Below are 15,165 nucleotides of genomic sequence, written 5' to 3'. Positions count from 1 at the left end.
TGTAAATGTACTTCTCTTCATTCTTCAAGTCCATGGATTAAACCAATATGGTAATGCTCAAAACTGACAACAAGGTGGATTTCTGTCCAAGACATCGATAGATTTGACCTTGCTTGTGTCTTTGAAGTAGGCATTCAGTAGTACCACTTACAGGGTGTGTGTGTAATGTTGGCTTACTTGATACTGTTACATACCCCTCTCCAGGACCAGTGTGTCCTGTAGTATATACTAGCTAGGTGAATGCTGGATTTGCTTCCTGGGTTACCGTGACAGTGATGTGAGCCCTGACCCTCGTGATGTGGCCATGTCGCTACCCGCGCTGTGTGGACGTACTCAGGACCCGTTCGTGTCTAAGGGATCATGTCCTTTCACCTCTGTATCTGCAGGGCCAAGGGCTTCCAGCACCAGAGGATGACTAACGGGGCCATGAATGTAGAGATAGGAAACCCAGCGTACAAGATCTACGAGGGTGAGCCAGACGACGATGCCGGGGATCTTCTAGACTCAGACTTCACACTGGACCCAGACAAGGTAAACAAGGTACTACAAAGTAATACAAGCAAGCACACACACTTGCACCATGTCACACATACCTGCACAAGCAAACAGACACAGATGAGGCAACATACAAACACAGACCTACTACCATGTATTTAGTTGATCTAATGGTCCTCCCTGGCCTCTTCCCAGCCCACCAACTTCACCAACCCAGTGTACGCCACCCTGTACATGGGAGCCCACAACAGCCGCAACTCCCTGGCCAGCACAGATGAGAAGAAGGAGCTTCTGTCACGGGGGGATGAGGAGCCTCTGGTGGACCCGCTAGCATAAACTTTCTATTAGCCTGGGGCGTAACATTCCAAACACACCCCTCTTTTTGCCTTTTGAAAGAAAAACAGAAAGAAAATAAACAGAAAAGGCGTGCACACTGTATAAATTGTACAAAAATCAACCTTTTTGTATGTGATTGCAGTATTATATTTAGTCCTTTTACGATTCCTCTGGTCAAAAAGGAACAAAAACATTTTATAGAATACATTTTTTATTTACTATTTTTGTCCCTTTACCTAAATAGCCACTACCTCTGTGCACAAGGAAATAGAAGAAAAAAACTATTTGAAGAAGAAAAACATAATTGGAGTATTTTGTTTTGTATTAATTGTATAGAGAAATTTTTTTGTGTTAATTTTGAGCAGGGGAAGGCGAACTCTGTTTTTTAAGTCGGTACCAATGTTCTCTTGATGACAGTTTTGTCTGCTGGGGTGTAAGACAGGAATAATACAGTACGATTTGTGTACAGCACGTGTAAAATGTCAATACCGGATGGCAATTTATTTCCATATTATTTTCTCAGAAAACTATGTTAATGAAATTGTTTTCTTTCTTGCACAGACAATGTTCTATGGTGTATATACCGTAACTGTAACGCAGGTCAATATATGTTTGTTTCTATCCTTAAGGTGTGTAGGGCTCATGTGATGTTAAAATAGCGTAATCCAAGTGTTGTTGAAGCGACTGAGAATGAGTGACTGACTGATTACTGGTGAGATGTGATGATTATGACGAGGTTGAAGATTCCAGGCTTGGGAATGCGTCCATATAGTGGGCTGTGGGTGTGCCCAGTTTCCATGTCACGGCAGGTCAGAGGATGCTAACGATGGGACGGACCAGGTATACTGTGAGAAGATGTGTGACATCTTCGCTGAGAAGGTCACCAATCTGCACCCCTTCAGTGGACTGTGGTGCCAGAGGACAAGTGTCTTAGTTACAGCTGTGTGGATGGACATAGGAGATGGGATAACTAATGGTCTACGGTATGTTTGTTTTTCGCAGCATTTCCTCATGTGGTTTATGTAAGGGCTTGACTGTCCTTCTGGCCCTGTCAGACATCAGTACAGATGAATCCTTCTAACCTGAGAAAATGAGTTTTGTGCTTTAATGGTTTTGTAACAGCTCTATCTGAAGGGCAGCCATTTCTTTATTTTTGACTGTTACGTAGCATTTCCCTCCACTGTTCTACCTTTAGCCGTTTCTGATCATCTGTCTTTTTGTACCTTGCTGCTAACGCTGCCGTTTTGGTTGCCCTGACGTGTCGGTTGCCTTGACGTGTCTAAGCTCAGCCACTTTCCCAAAATGCTGCTTCTGTCAGGTGATCAGACATATTTTAATGCATGTGAGAAAAGGCAAACAAATGTTCAAGTAACTAGAATAACAAATCCATATTTTGCTTACTTGTCAGCAAGTGTTATTTTTTTTATTTATGCGGTTGCATTTTTTTTAATTGAAAGGAGATACAAGTACAATCATTTTACTTTAAAGAACATTTTTGCAAAATCATACATGCATTCTTGGATTTAAGTTGTTTTTGATTAGTCCTTGTTTTATGAGAAATTACACATAGCTTTTATAGTACAAAATGCATGGAGGCTCAAACTTTATTCTGGAAAGATAATGTTTGTTTTTGGTAAGAGTACTTTCAAGCTAAAGAACAGATTGTTATAAATACAATTTTAAAAACTGTACAGAAAACAATCACCTGGATTTGTGTTCTTTTATTGCCTTTTATGTTGTCATTTTATTTCGAGTTCGATGTTACATCGTTTGGTCACTTCTGTGGTTGTGTTTTCATATCTAGCTGGACTGGACTAGAGTTTGCATATTGTGGAGGATACAACAATTAATACCAAATTCACCACAAATATAAACAAATGTGAGATCAGTCTTAAATGAACTTTTTATTGTCATTACCAATCATCAAACAAAATTCCACACAAACTTGAGTTAATCACACAAGAACACATTTATTGGGCCTTAAGTGAGCAAGTGGATCTGTTTATCTAATAATGAGATCACCAACTGATAATTATAATATGTTGAGGTTGATTTGAAATCTGAATGTTACCATTCTGTTTAAAAGCACTGACATAATCAAACAAGAGGAATGTTCCATATTTCGTCATAGCTCACACATTAGCCTAGATCCAAGCATCTAAAATAAAAATAATACCAGTATACCAATCAGAACTAAATCCCTCAAAAGCTGACATTTGTTTAGACAAATGGCTTCATAAAACAAAGAATCTTAACCAAAAAGGTCCCTGACACCCAAAAACATTTTCCAAGAGACTCTTGTACTGTAGTATTGTCACAACCCAGAGAGGGAACAGTGATATATATGGCAAACAAACATCTTGATTCCGTAGTATAGCTTTCCCCTCTGTATACTTTTAAAGTATGCAGCTTCGAATCTCAACTGAACTAGTCTTCTGTTCTATTTCCAAAAATGTCTTCATTTGATGCCTTTGGCTTTCAGCTCATCCTTCACTCTGCTCAGGTAGTCATGGTCAGGATAGCCGAAACTGGGCAAACACAAAGCACATACAAATTTGAATTAACCACATTCTCCAATTATTTCTGAGCTTGCTTCTGGTTTAAATCTCATGAGGGATCAATGTTGTTCCCCCAGACAAGGTGGTAGTAGTAGACACTTGACCTGAATTTAGTCAATGCAAAATATACAAAAAACATTTATACATGACATAAGAAATGTTAACTATGTTAGTCACTAGAGGCATACAGAAGTTTATTCATATCTATAGTCTTAGATGGTGTACTTTTGTGCCCCTCCTCCGATGTTGGTTTTGTGGTGAATGTCATTCCAGGTCACTACGTTTTCTGCCCCAGTGGTTCTGGAGACCCCAACTGTGAAAATCAGCCTCTGATTAAATGCTTTCTTCAGCAGTTTCAGGACCTCATTCCCCTCAATGTTATTGGGTAGATAAGCCCTTCTTTGGGTCCCATAGAAGTGCTTTCCAGGGTTGGGATGTTTCTTCTGAAAACAGACAATGTAAACAAAAACTAATAGCAAAGGCAACAAATGGCTGTGTAAATATAAAACACTGCAGTGGAAATTGGGAGCTAATGTATTGTCAACTTTTACATTTACAGTATAATGAAGAACCTGAGGCTTTTACCGTCTGTTTTCCATCTGGAATATCATAGTTGATAACTATCGTGTCACATTGAGTGAATCCAGGTAGGTTGATGTAAGCAATAGTGAATGTCATTGTTCCATCAGGCTGGTCTCCCTCCACCTTCCCGTACACATCCTTACACACAGGACAGCTGGGGCCCATGGATTCCACTGATCGCCTCAGACACTCTTTACAAAACTCATGGGTGCACGACAACTTCTCCTTGTTGGTAAATATATCCATGCATATGGGGCATGTCGCTTCTCCAGCTGCTCCCACCTCAGCTGCTCCAGTGTTGAAGTCTTCAGGATACACAATCCTCTGCTTGTCTTCCTCTTTAAACACAGGCCCACCCAGCTTCTCTTCAAGCTCTTTGACAGCAGGGCCTAAATGTTCCGGTAGACCAATCAGCCTCCAGGAACCGTATTTTTCTCCTGCCCCAACATATTGGTGTCGAGAGCGGATCTTCTCCAGCATATCCCCCACGGTCCCTGCCTGGGTAGTGTCTAGCAGATAGCAGCTCATTGTTGACGTGGCAACCTTCTGGTAGAGGTGCATGAGAGCTCTGATGGCGTGGCTTTCCAGAGAGGCAGTGTGTTGGGACTTGATAGATCTGGTTGTCACTCTGACCTTCCCCTGAAAGGGATTATTCATGAAAACTACTCCAAATTTATTTTGGATTGCTTTTATTTGTTCATCAAATACTTTTTGAATCAGCTCCCAGTGGGCTGGGTCCATGGACAGCCCACTTGACACCAGTGGGTCTTTGATGTCAAGCACAATCTTCTGTGGAATCTCTGTAGATCTCCTTCCAGATCCAAAGGCCTCATCTGTGGAGCTGTGATCCATTCCGAAGGTCTTCACTGTTGAGCTGTGGCCCACCCCAAAAGCCTTCCTGACTGCTACCATGCTCTGCTTCGGCCCAAACACATTGCAACTGTTGGCGGACACATTCAGCACCAGCCTGGACTCATTCTGGATGTTCTTCAGCGTATTCTGGAGGTCTTCTAGATTCATGTGTGGCAGATGTGCGGAGATGCTGTGAAAATCACCTGCACACTTCTGGAAGAGGTCAATTAACTCCTGGTTGGCTTCGGGCAGCAGACAATCTCTGCCTGTTTTCTCTGAATCTTCTTTGATGGACACCTTCACATCTGCATTGATTTTGACTCCATTTCTTTTCTCTATGTCCTCCATCTCCTTCTGGTAGGCCTGGTTAATGTACCCAAAGAGGTTCAGTGGGACTGGAAAGCTCATTTCTGTTTGCCCAGGAGCTTCATGGGTGTTCATTCCCTTGTGAGTCATGCTTGGTGTCGCTGCTAAACCATTCCAATCACCCGCTGACCTAGCCTCAGCTTCCTTGATGACCTTGTTCACCTCTCTTTGGAACTTCTCCACTTCCTCAAAGTTCCCAGTAAAGTTCAGTAAGTGATAAGTGTGGTACTGACTGAACCTGGTCTGAAGGGCAACTTGTGCTTCATGTGGGATGCCACTGAGATCAATGATAGTATTTACAGTCATTGGGAGTTTGACCTAGTGGGAAAATATCACATTTAAAAAGATTTACATATCTTACAACTATACTTTTTATATTATAGTTGATTTTGAAAATGCAATCAAATAATCAAACATTTACAAAAGCAAAGCCAATTACATCCTGTGGAGTGTGTGATGTTGGAGGAGAACCATCCATTGAGCTAGGTTTGAAGTCTGATTGGTTCCAGGATGTAGATGGTGCAGTCTTGTGAAACTGCACAGTAGCGATTGTCTTGGCCTGGTCTTTGAAGGTCATCTGTGTTGCCCTCTGATTCAGAAGTACTTTTAGATCTTCAATAGGGCAGATTAATATATTAAGATTAACATTAAAAATCAAAAAAGGATTTAAGATAACAGAATAACTGTAACCAAATCAAACATGCTGACCTATTTAATAAAATATTAGTTCCCAGATAAAAGCATGCATTTGAGAATTCACTCTGCAACACAATGTACTGTTGATGTGAATATTTTCTTCTTAGCAGCAACACCATTGCTTGTTTATCCTCAACATTTAAAATTGGTACTAGGTATTTTTGTAATGAACTAAACATTTGACTCAATCATTCTCACCTGTTGAGGGAGTTATCTTGACCTCAGTCCATGACTCATTGTAATAAAGACCTTTCAAGGTACAATCTGTAGTCTTATCAGCAAAGGCTTTATTGAGCCATGACTGGAGAGTTTTCTCTAGTATAGATTCCCATTTTGGTGGAAGATCTTTCCTAGGCCACTTCACAGTGACGTAGACTGTAGCCTCATCTGGAGATGCTGATGGCTGCGTTCTCTCTTCAACCTTAGCTTGATTCAGATCCTGAAAAAAATGTCTGAGCATAAATATGGTTGTTGACGCAACAGTTTATTCAGTCCTACAGTGGACCTGTAGTTTAGTAATTGAGTTTCATAGCGGATCTGAGCCAGATTTAAAAAAGTTATTTAAAAAAATAATAATAATAATTTTATATATATATTTTTTTCTTCTCCTTCTCCAGCAGGAGCATCCACACTCACCTCATTTCCCTCAATATCCTCCTTTGCCCGATACAGATCTGTGCTCTGAAAAAAATAAGAGATTAAATATGATTTGGACCTAACAATCAATTTCAACTCCATTTGGACAACAAAGTCTTAAAAGGTGAGCTGTAGAAAGCATAGCTCTGATCGCTACCTCTGTCATCAGAGCTTTAGAAAAAACATTTCATAAAAAAGAATGATTATTCTTTAACATGTACTTTACTATATAACATCTTACATGTCATTCAGATATTTAAAAATATATTGTCAACTTGTGGTGTTAACCTGGGGTGGTGTATCCAGTCCTTCTTCAGATTCATCATCTGTCAAATACAGGCCCTGAAAGAATAACTGGACATCAGTATGATGTTGATCTTACCCTAACTTGAATTGTGATTGGTTTTGGGAACTTCATGAAACAGCATTGGATAGTCTATGCAAACAGGTATGATAAAGATAAGATCGCCTGAGTCAGACTAGTTGACATGATCATAATTACACTGTTTACTCCTTACATTTTGCTTATCAGTCAAAACAGTCCTTTGGGTGTGAGTGCTAGGACATGAATGTGGCTGTGTTACTATCACTGGCTCCCCACTTGTTCCTGAAGAATAGGTCTAAAAGAGATAGGAGGGGGTTCATATTTTCACTCATCACAGAATAGCACATTTCATAATTGTAGTCTTAAATTATTCCACATAAGAAAAACAATACCTACCCTATCACCTCTCCCATGAGGGCTCGGACACTTCCATTGTGGATAGTGCGGTGCTCTGGCAGCCAAGGCTGGGTCAGGCTGCAAGAGAAGAGCGAGAGGTGTACGGGTTGTAGATTTTCACATACAGTGCCATTTACGTTGTGCAGTTTCTCTTCCTGAAGAAATGTGGTTCTCATATCGAATTCAAACACAAGCAAACTACTGTTGTTTGGTTCGTCTAGTTCCACATATGTTTTACCTAAAAGGTGGCTAAGTAACATTTAAGTATACCCTCTCATGAATAGCTTTATATTTACATACATTTTTAAAGAATGCGGAGGGCTCCGTATAGACATGATTGGTTGACGGTAGGTGGGAGCGGAAGGTCCTGTATAAACACGAACTCACTTCCTTGACCACGACCTTTACAACAACTCTGCTCTGAGCAGCACAAGAAGTATGAATGCCCTGACTTCTGTCGAGGCTGTATTGCGGTAAATGCTGTACGGCCACTGCAGACATCGGATTGACCATGCAGAGCCTTTAATAACAGCTCTTAGCCATGGTATACTGAAAAAAAATATAAAGGCAAAATGTAATGTGTTGTTGGTCCCATGTTCATGAGCTGAAATAAAACATGAAATGTTCATATGAACAAAAAGCTTATTTCTCTCAAATGTTTTGCACAAATTTGTTTACATCTCTGTTAGTGTGCATTTCTCCTTTGCCAAGATACTCCATCCACCTGACAGGTGTAGCATATCAAGAAGCTTATTAAATAGCATGATCCCAGGTGAACCTTGTGTTGGGGACAAAAGGCCAGTCTAAAATGTGCAGGTTTGTCACAACACAATGCCACAGATGTGTCAAGTTTTGAGGGAGTGTGCAATTGGTATGCTAACTGTGGGTATGCCCACCAGAGCTTTTGCCAGATAATTTAATGTTAATTTCTCTACCATAAGCCGCCTCTGTCGCCATCCCAGGACCTCCATATCTGTCTTCTTCACCTGCGGGATCGTCTGAGACCAGTCACCCAGACAGCTGATAAAACTGAGGAGTATTTCTGTCTCTAATAAAGCCCTTTTGTAGGGCTCCCTAGTGTGTGGACATGGCTCCGAAGCGGACAGGGGTATGCCCTCCTTGCCCACCCATGGCTGCGCCCCTGCCCCTCCTTCTTCAGGCAGAAGTTTGCATCCTGTAGCTCCAACTCCAAAAAGTTCTGGGACACTGAAGTCCGTGGAGAACAAGAGCACCTCCTCCCAGTCTCCACCGATAAATCCATGATTGTCGAAAACTTCAATAAGCACTTCTCAACGGCTGGCCATGCCTTCCGCCTGGCTACTCCAACCTCGGCCAACAGCTCTGCCCCCCCCGCAGCTCCTCGCCCAAGCCTCTCCAGGTTCTCCTTTACCCAAATCCAGATAGCAGATGTTCTGAAAGAGCTGCAAAACCTGGACCCGTACAAATCAGCTGGGCTTGACAATCTGGACCCTCTATTTCTGAAACTATCTGCCGCCATTGTCGCAACCCCTATTACCAGCCTGTTCAACCTCTCTTTCATATCGTCTGAGATCCCCAAGGATTGGAAAGCTGCCGCAGTCATCCCCCTCTTCAAAGGGGGAGACACCCTGGACCCAAACTGTTATAGACCTATATCCATCCTGCCCTCCCTATTTAAGGTCTTCGAAAGCCAAGTCAACAAACAGGTCACTGACCATCTCGAATCCCACCGTACCTTCTCCGCTGTGCAATCTGGTTTACGAGCCGGTCACGGGTGCACCTCAGCTACACTCAAGGTACTAAACGATATCATAACCGCCATCGATAAAAGACAGTACTGTGCAGCCGTCTTCATCGACCTCGCCAAGGCTTTCGACTCTGTCAATCACGATATTCTTATCGGCAGACTCAATAGCCTCGGTTTTTCGGATGACTGCCTTGCCTGGTTCACCAATTACTTTGCAGACAGAGTTCAGTGTGTCAAATCGGATGGCATGCTGTCCGGTCCTCTGGCAGTCTCTATGGGGGTGCCACAGGGTTCAATTCTCGGGCCAACTCTTCTCTGTATATATCAATGATGTTGCTCTTGCTGCGGGCGATTCCCTGATCCACCTCTACGCAGACGACGCCATTCTATATACTTTCGGCCCGTCATTGGACACTGTGCTATCTAACCTCCAAACGAGCTTCAATGCCATACAGCACTCCTTCCGTGGCCTCCAACTGCTCTTAAACGCGAGTAAAACCAAATGCATGCTTTTCAACCGATCACTGCCTGCACCCGCATGCCCGACTAGCATCACCACCCTGGATGGTTCCGACCTTGAATATGTGGACATCTATAAGTACCTAGGTGTCTGGCTAGACTGCAAACTCTCCTTCCAGACTCACATCAAACATCTCCAATCGAAAATCAAATCAAGAGTCGGCTTTCTATTCCGCAACAAAGCCTCCTTCACTCACGCCGCCAAGCTTACCCTAGTAAAACTGACTATCCTACCGATCCTCGACTTCGGCGATGTCATCTACAAAATGGCTTCCAACACTCTACTCAGCAAACTGGATGCAGTCTATCACAGTGCCATCCGTTTTGTCACTAAAGCACCTTATACCACCCACCACTGCGACTTGTATGCTCTAGTCGGCTGGCCCTCACTACATATTCGTCGCCAGACCCACTGGCTCCAGGTCATCTACAAGTCCATGCTAGGTAAAGCTCCGCCTTATCTCAGTTCACTGGTCACGATGGCAACACCCATCCGTAGCACGCGCTCCAGCAGGTGTATCTCACTGATCATCCCTAAAGCCAACACCTCATTTGGCCGCCTTTTGTTCCAGTACTCTGCTGCCTGTGACTGGAACGAACTGCAAAAATCGCTGAATTTGGAGACTTATCTCCCTCACCAACTTCAAACATCCGCTATCCGAGCAGCTAACCGATCGCTGCAGCTGTACATAGTCTATTGGTAAATAGCCCACCCATTTTCACCTACCTCATTCCCATACTGTTTTTTTATTTATTTACTTTTCTGCTCTTTTGCACACATTGTATATAGACTGCCCATTTTTTTCTACTGTGTTATTGACTTGTTAATTGTTTACTCTATGTGTAACTCTGTTGTCTGTTCACACTGCTATGCTTTATTTTGGCCAGGTCGCAGTTGCAAATGAGAACTTGTTCTCAACTAGCCTACCTGGTTAAATAAAGGTGAAATATTTTTTTATTTTTATTTTTTAAATGTGAAATCCATAGATTAGGGCCTAATTCATTTCAATTGACTGATTTCCTTATATGAACTGCAACTCAGTAAAATTGTTGAAATTGTTGCATGCTGTGTTTTATATTTTTGTTCAGTATATAATGGCAATACACCCACACCCCCTCGGGCCTTATTGCTTAAGTATATCCCTGGCTATCCCAGCTGCATCGTTTGATACGGTACTTAAACTATAAACCTGCCCTTGGGAATTGTCATGTGTCCATTGCTGTGATTGGTGCTCTCATGCAGATTCACTGCTACCAGTATCAGGAGAATTTACTGTCTCGAATGTTGCAAGTGCACAATTATCTGTGAAGAAAGTAAGAGGTCGTTAGTTCCCTTTGTCCTTTAAGATTAAAAGGTGGAAGGTAGCCTAGTGGTTGAGAGCATTGTGACAGTAACAGATGGCTTGAATCCCTGAGCCGACTAGACGTCAAATCTGTCAATGTGCTTTTGAGCAAGGCACTTCATCCTAAATCGCTCTGGATAAGAATGTCTACTAAGATGATACGTTTAATTAAAAACTGTTAGAAATGGAGAACTTATGTCAAACAACTTATCTATTACTGCTGTTCAATATCCAAAATAATATACCCATTATATCAAACAAGCTGCTGTTTGGCTAAAAATATGTTAATGTATAAATATTGTAGCAAATTCATATTCCAGGAACCCGGGTCCAGTGACCGTCAACCCAACGCAGTTACTCTCCAAGAGATCCAACCCTCTTGACCAGGTTGCTAGGTGTTTTTCATTACTAAGTCCCTCCCGCGCCGCGCCATCCCACTTCTGACACCAATGTAATGAATTTGGAAGTAGCCCCGACCGGGACCCTAACCCAACACCTTACATACTGACCACACTGCACTCGTTGCAAAATAAATGTACAGATACATGTTATTCAATCATTGCACCCACACTGCTCGTGTGAGTCAATGAGCATCAGTGTAGCCAGGCGCTACAATAGAACTTGGTTTTACTTGTGAAGCTTGACATGCTGCAAGTCCCACCTCTCCCATCAGTTTTTAGGAGCATATACCTACGTGGGTGATTGATAGGTGAACTGAGGTCCACAGTCCAGTTGGTGGTGGTAATGCACCTTACCGCCATATAAAGTTCAAAGAAGAAGCCTGAAGTAAGAGTTATTACTATAAACTAACTGTTACCATTTTATCTGTGGATTAATTGGAGTAGAGGACCTTGTGCATTTCAGGTAAAATAACAACCCAATGTTTATATCCCAGGAAAAATTTGCAAGCTAGCTAGCATAAATGTTTAATGCTTTTCGACCTGTCCCCAAATGAATATAGTTGGTTCAGAGTTTGTTTTCATATGTCAACCTGCATGTCCTGGTCACGTCTAGTAGGCGGACAAAATCAACATGGAGGAGAGATGCGGCCAGCATGTTATCAGTTACGCCATGAGATCTGAACCTCTTAACGAGTTTCGCTGGGTGTTGTTTTCGGTCGCTGCAATATTAAAGGTACTCGTGTATTTGTCCTCAAACCAGCCTACTCACCTCACACACTTCCATCATGTCAACGTCATTTTCTGCCATGTTGATTTAAGTCTTCTTGCGTCACCCGGTCAAACTCAGTGTGTCCTACACAGCAGAAAATAGGCCTTTGTTGGATGAATATCATCAATGCCTTTGTGCCAACTCGCGACGCCACAGAAAATAGTATCACTTTCGTTTTACAAGTTGCAACACGGCCCAAGGTTGACGATAGCTTATCTCGATTGAGTAGCCTAAAAAACTCGAGGCTACTAAATCCGAATGAATAAACCTAGTTAGAATATAACGCGTGTAGTTTTAGATTAAAACAAATGCACATCGAGAATAATACATTGTTCAATTGATTTAATTCACCGATTATTCAATTGATTAAAAAAATAAAACATTATGAACTTGTAATTGTCTATGCGTATTTTAACATTACGGCTATGCTATAGTTTATTAAATTGTTTTCGGTGCCAGGTGGGCCCGAAGTTTTGCTAAAATATTGTCTAGGTTACATACCAGGCGTGTACAACTGTCTCAGTTTTTAATGTCATCTCATTTGTAGACGTGGAAGCGAAAACGAAAGTAACGATGATTCAAGAATGCAACACTATAGCTGGCTAGACGCACTTTCCGTCAAAAGAGGGGTAGTAATCACAGCTATTGTAGCCTATGGCCCATTGTAGGGTTTAATTTGCAAAAAGTATTACTCACTGTACTGTATCCGGGGGATGGACCAAAGTAACCACAATCCACATAGACGGTACATACAAATACTGCATAGCCTTTATTCTCACGATCCAACTTCCAAACAAAATTCAATTATCGTTTTTTAAAGGTAAATATATTGAGTAAATCGTTAACTCTTTCAATTAATTTGTTGTCGGCGGACTAGTCCAAACAGGCTACTCCTGCCAAAGAGATATTGCATCTAGTCGGGTCCGTGTACTTTCTGGCCAATTATATTTTCTATTAGTAGATGACAAGATTTAAAAAACGAGCAAAGGGTCGTTGCTAATTTATTTGATTTAATCTGAAATCAAACAACACACGTTTATTTTATTTTTTGTCTGAAGGTCATATTAAATAACGAGAAACTAAATAATGATTTCATGTTTTTAATGATCCACAATGGTTCAACCCGTGCCCCATAAGTTTTGGCCAGTTAATATTCGTGGCATACTGACAACAGAAATGATAAATTATTTTAATTTTATTTTTTATGTTACATATTATGTCATCGAATAAACTTTTTTTAATGTATATATTTTTTTTTTATTTCATTCCAATGATTTGATGATTGACAGTCACTGTAGTGGGTCACGTGTCCAGTCCAAATTGGCTTAGGTCAGTGAGACAGCCACTTCCCCAACTTTTACAACATTAAGCACTTTAACCTGTAGTCTATATAATTGTGGATAGGCTCAATAACATACAACTGATCAACACAAGCTTGAGTTTAGACAACATAACCACTCGATTTTACAGGAAAGTATGAATATCATTCGATATTCCATTATTGAGGCATTTAATCATGGGGCAGGCAGCCACAGTCTGAAAATCGCGTCATAAACTAGGATCTACACATGACCCATGGAGAGCAGTTTCTAGTTTTGCCTATTTCAGAATCTGGACGTTTCTGATGAGCCTATAAACTACATCAATAATTATGTATGACATAAAAACCGAGCTCTGTCCGCAGACCAATGAGCATATTGAAACGCTGGTTTTATTCCCAGTGCTGAGCTAGTAGTGTAACTGACATGAAACGTTAGTTAATGTTTCATCCCACTCGACTGATGTGAATGAATTAGCTAGCTAGTAGCAGCTGTTCAATCCTAAACTTACTGTGGGCTAAGTTAGGATATTATACTGAATTGAATCAAACAGACTCGGGGGTAAAATTCAACATGTTTCCACTCCATCACTGTCAATGTAAAAAGCCACACATTCCTTTTACTGACGTGGTGACGTCATATATCAGTACATTACATCAATACACGACATCCCCCTTTACTTGGATTTGAACTTCAATGTAATAATAATATATGCCATTTAGCAGACGCTTTTATCCAAAGCGACTTACAGTCATGTGTGCATACATTCTACGTATGGGTGGTCCCGGGGATCGAACCCAATGTCAACCTGACATTCACAACCACACTCATTCTTTACCTGTATAGCAACCTTTGTTGCCGAAATCTGAAATCTGTTTTATGTTGTTATTTCTGTTCTCCTAATTTTAGTTTTTTTTATGCAACCTTTATAATAATTAGCCAAGTCCGTTAAGAACACATTCTTATTTACAATGACGGCCTACCCTGGCAAAACCCTAACCTGGACAACGCTGGGCCAATTGTGCGCCGCCCTATGGGATCTACAAACTACAAATACTTGGTATCTGGTTAGACTGTAAACTCTCCTTCCAGACTCACATTAAACATCTCCAATCCAAAATGACTTACTTCATTTGCAGACTGTATATAGATTTGTCTATTGTGTTATTGACTGTACCTTTGTTTATCCCATGTTTAACTCTGTGTTGTTGCCGCACTGCTTTGCTTTATCTTGGCCAGGTTGCAGTTGTAAATGAGAATTATTCTCAACTGGCCTACCTGGTTAGATAAAGGTGAAATAGAATAAAAAATCTAAACCAGAGTCTGTAGTGACGCCTCAATCACTGTGATGCAGTGTCTTAGACCACTGTGCTACTCAGGGGCCAAAAAAGACTTTCCTTTAAGCTTACTTCTAAGCAAAACAAAACATATTTTTTTTTTCTTACTGTAGCAAAACATTCTGCACAAGATAATTCAAACATTGAGTCTTTGCATTTGTCCTCCTTTTTCAGTTTATACTTGTTTTCTTTACCCCTTGCAGTGTTATGCAGTGTTAACTTCTGTGGCAGTTGAATTTATCTGTGAAGCCTGACTGGCTTGGGAATCTGTGGTCTTCGTGGTGATCCATAACAGATAGTCTCTGGTTTGGATTCAATGTAATATCTCAGAGTAGTCTCTTTCAGTTGTGAGGTGTACTTTATTTGTGGATCTGGTTCCTCAATTGTATACCTCTTCCCAAATGCTTTATTCCTTGAATACCTGGCTCGGGTTGGAGATTGAACAACCACATTGTTTCCCTCTTTATTGATCACAGTGTGTGATGTCTTGTAGAAGGTTGTTGTGAACT

The 15,165-nt window shown here is 41.2% G+C and overlaps 2 protein-coding genes across 4 annotated transcripts; one reads left to right on the top strand and one right to left on the bottom strand.

The window, feature by feature from the left end:
• Positions 1 to 386: 386 nt before the first annotated feature.
• Positions 387 to 2,532, top strand: LOC124029590 (low-density lipoprotein receptor-related protein 1-like; the record flags this gene model as incomplete). Its single annotated transcript, XM_046341251.1, is given in 2 exon segments — positions 387 to 531; positions 691 to 2,532. Coding segments are annotated over 2 exon segments (286 nt in total), but the record flags the coding sequence as incomplete, so codon positions are not given.
• Positions 2,533 to 2,711: 179 nt separating this feature from the next.
• Positions 2,712 to 12,914, bottom strand: LOC124029589 (E3 ubiquitin-protein ligase DTX3L-like). Of its 3 annotated transcripts, none has more exons than XM_046341249.1 (11): positions 12,697 to 12,914; positions 12,001 to 12,084; positions 7,243 to 7,320; positions 7,040 to 7,141; positions 6,810 to 6,863; positions 6,522 to 6,566; positions 6,084 to 6,324; positions 5,629 to 5,801; positions 3,975 to 5,507; positions 3,615 to 3,832; positions 2,712 to 3,359 (listed from the first exon to the last, which is right to left on the bottom strand). In XM_046341249.1, the coding sequence occupies exons 2-11, from the start codon at positions 12,037 to 12,039 to the stop codon at positions 3,290 to 3,292; spliced, it is 2,553 nt and encodes an 850-aa protein (XP_046197205.1). In that variant the 5' UTR covers positions 12,040 to 12,084; positions 12,697 to 12,914; the 3' UTR covers positions 2,712 to 3,289. The 3 variants fall into 3 exon arrangements, with proteins under 3 accessions (XP_046197205.1, XP_046197204.1, XP_046197206.1); XM_046341248.1 differs by lacking the exon at positions 12,697 to 12,914 and adding an exon at positions 12,502 to 12,687; XM_046341250.1 differs by lacking the exons at positions 7,040 to 7,141; positions 12,697 to 12,914 and adding an exon at positions 12,502 to 12,687.
• Positions 12,915 to 15,165: the final 2,251 nt, after the last annotated feature.

Source organism: Oncorhynchus gorbuscha, unplaced genomic scaffold (assembly GCF_021184085.1).
Source record: "Oncorhynchus gorbuscha isolate QuinsamMale2020 ecotype Even-year unplaced genomic scaffold, OgorEven_v1.0 Un_scaffold_6899, whole genome shotgun sequence".
Taxonomy (NCBI): domain Eukaryota; kingdom Metazoa; phylum Chordata; class Actinopteri; order Salmoniformes; family Salmonidae; genus Oncorhynchus; species Oncorhynchus gorbuscha.
This window is presented reverse-complemented; position numbering and strand designations above follow the sequence as displayed.

Bases quoted from the DNA above. Each gene is read 5' to 3' on its own strand.
- LOC124029589 (XM_046341249.1), bottom strand. From the start codon at position 12,039: ATGGCAGAAAATGACGTTGACATGATGGAAGTGTGTGAG. The intron at 6,864-7,039 runs GTAAGGAGTAAA...TTATTCTTTCAG, and splicing joins TTTTGACTGATAAGCAAAAT to GGCCTGTATTTGACAGATGA. The intron at 5,802-6,083 runs GTGAGAATGATT...GCCCTATTGAAG, and splicing joins CAAGATAACTCCCTCAACAG to ATCTAAAAGTACTTCTGAAT.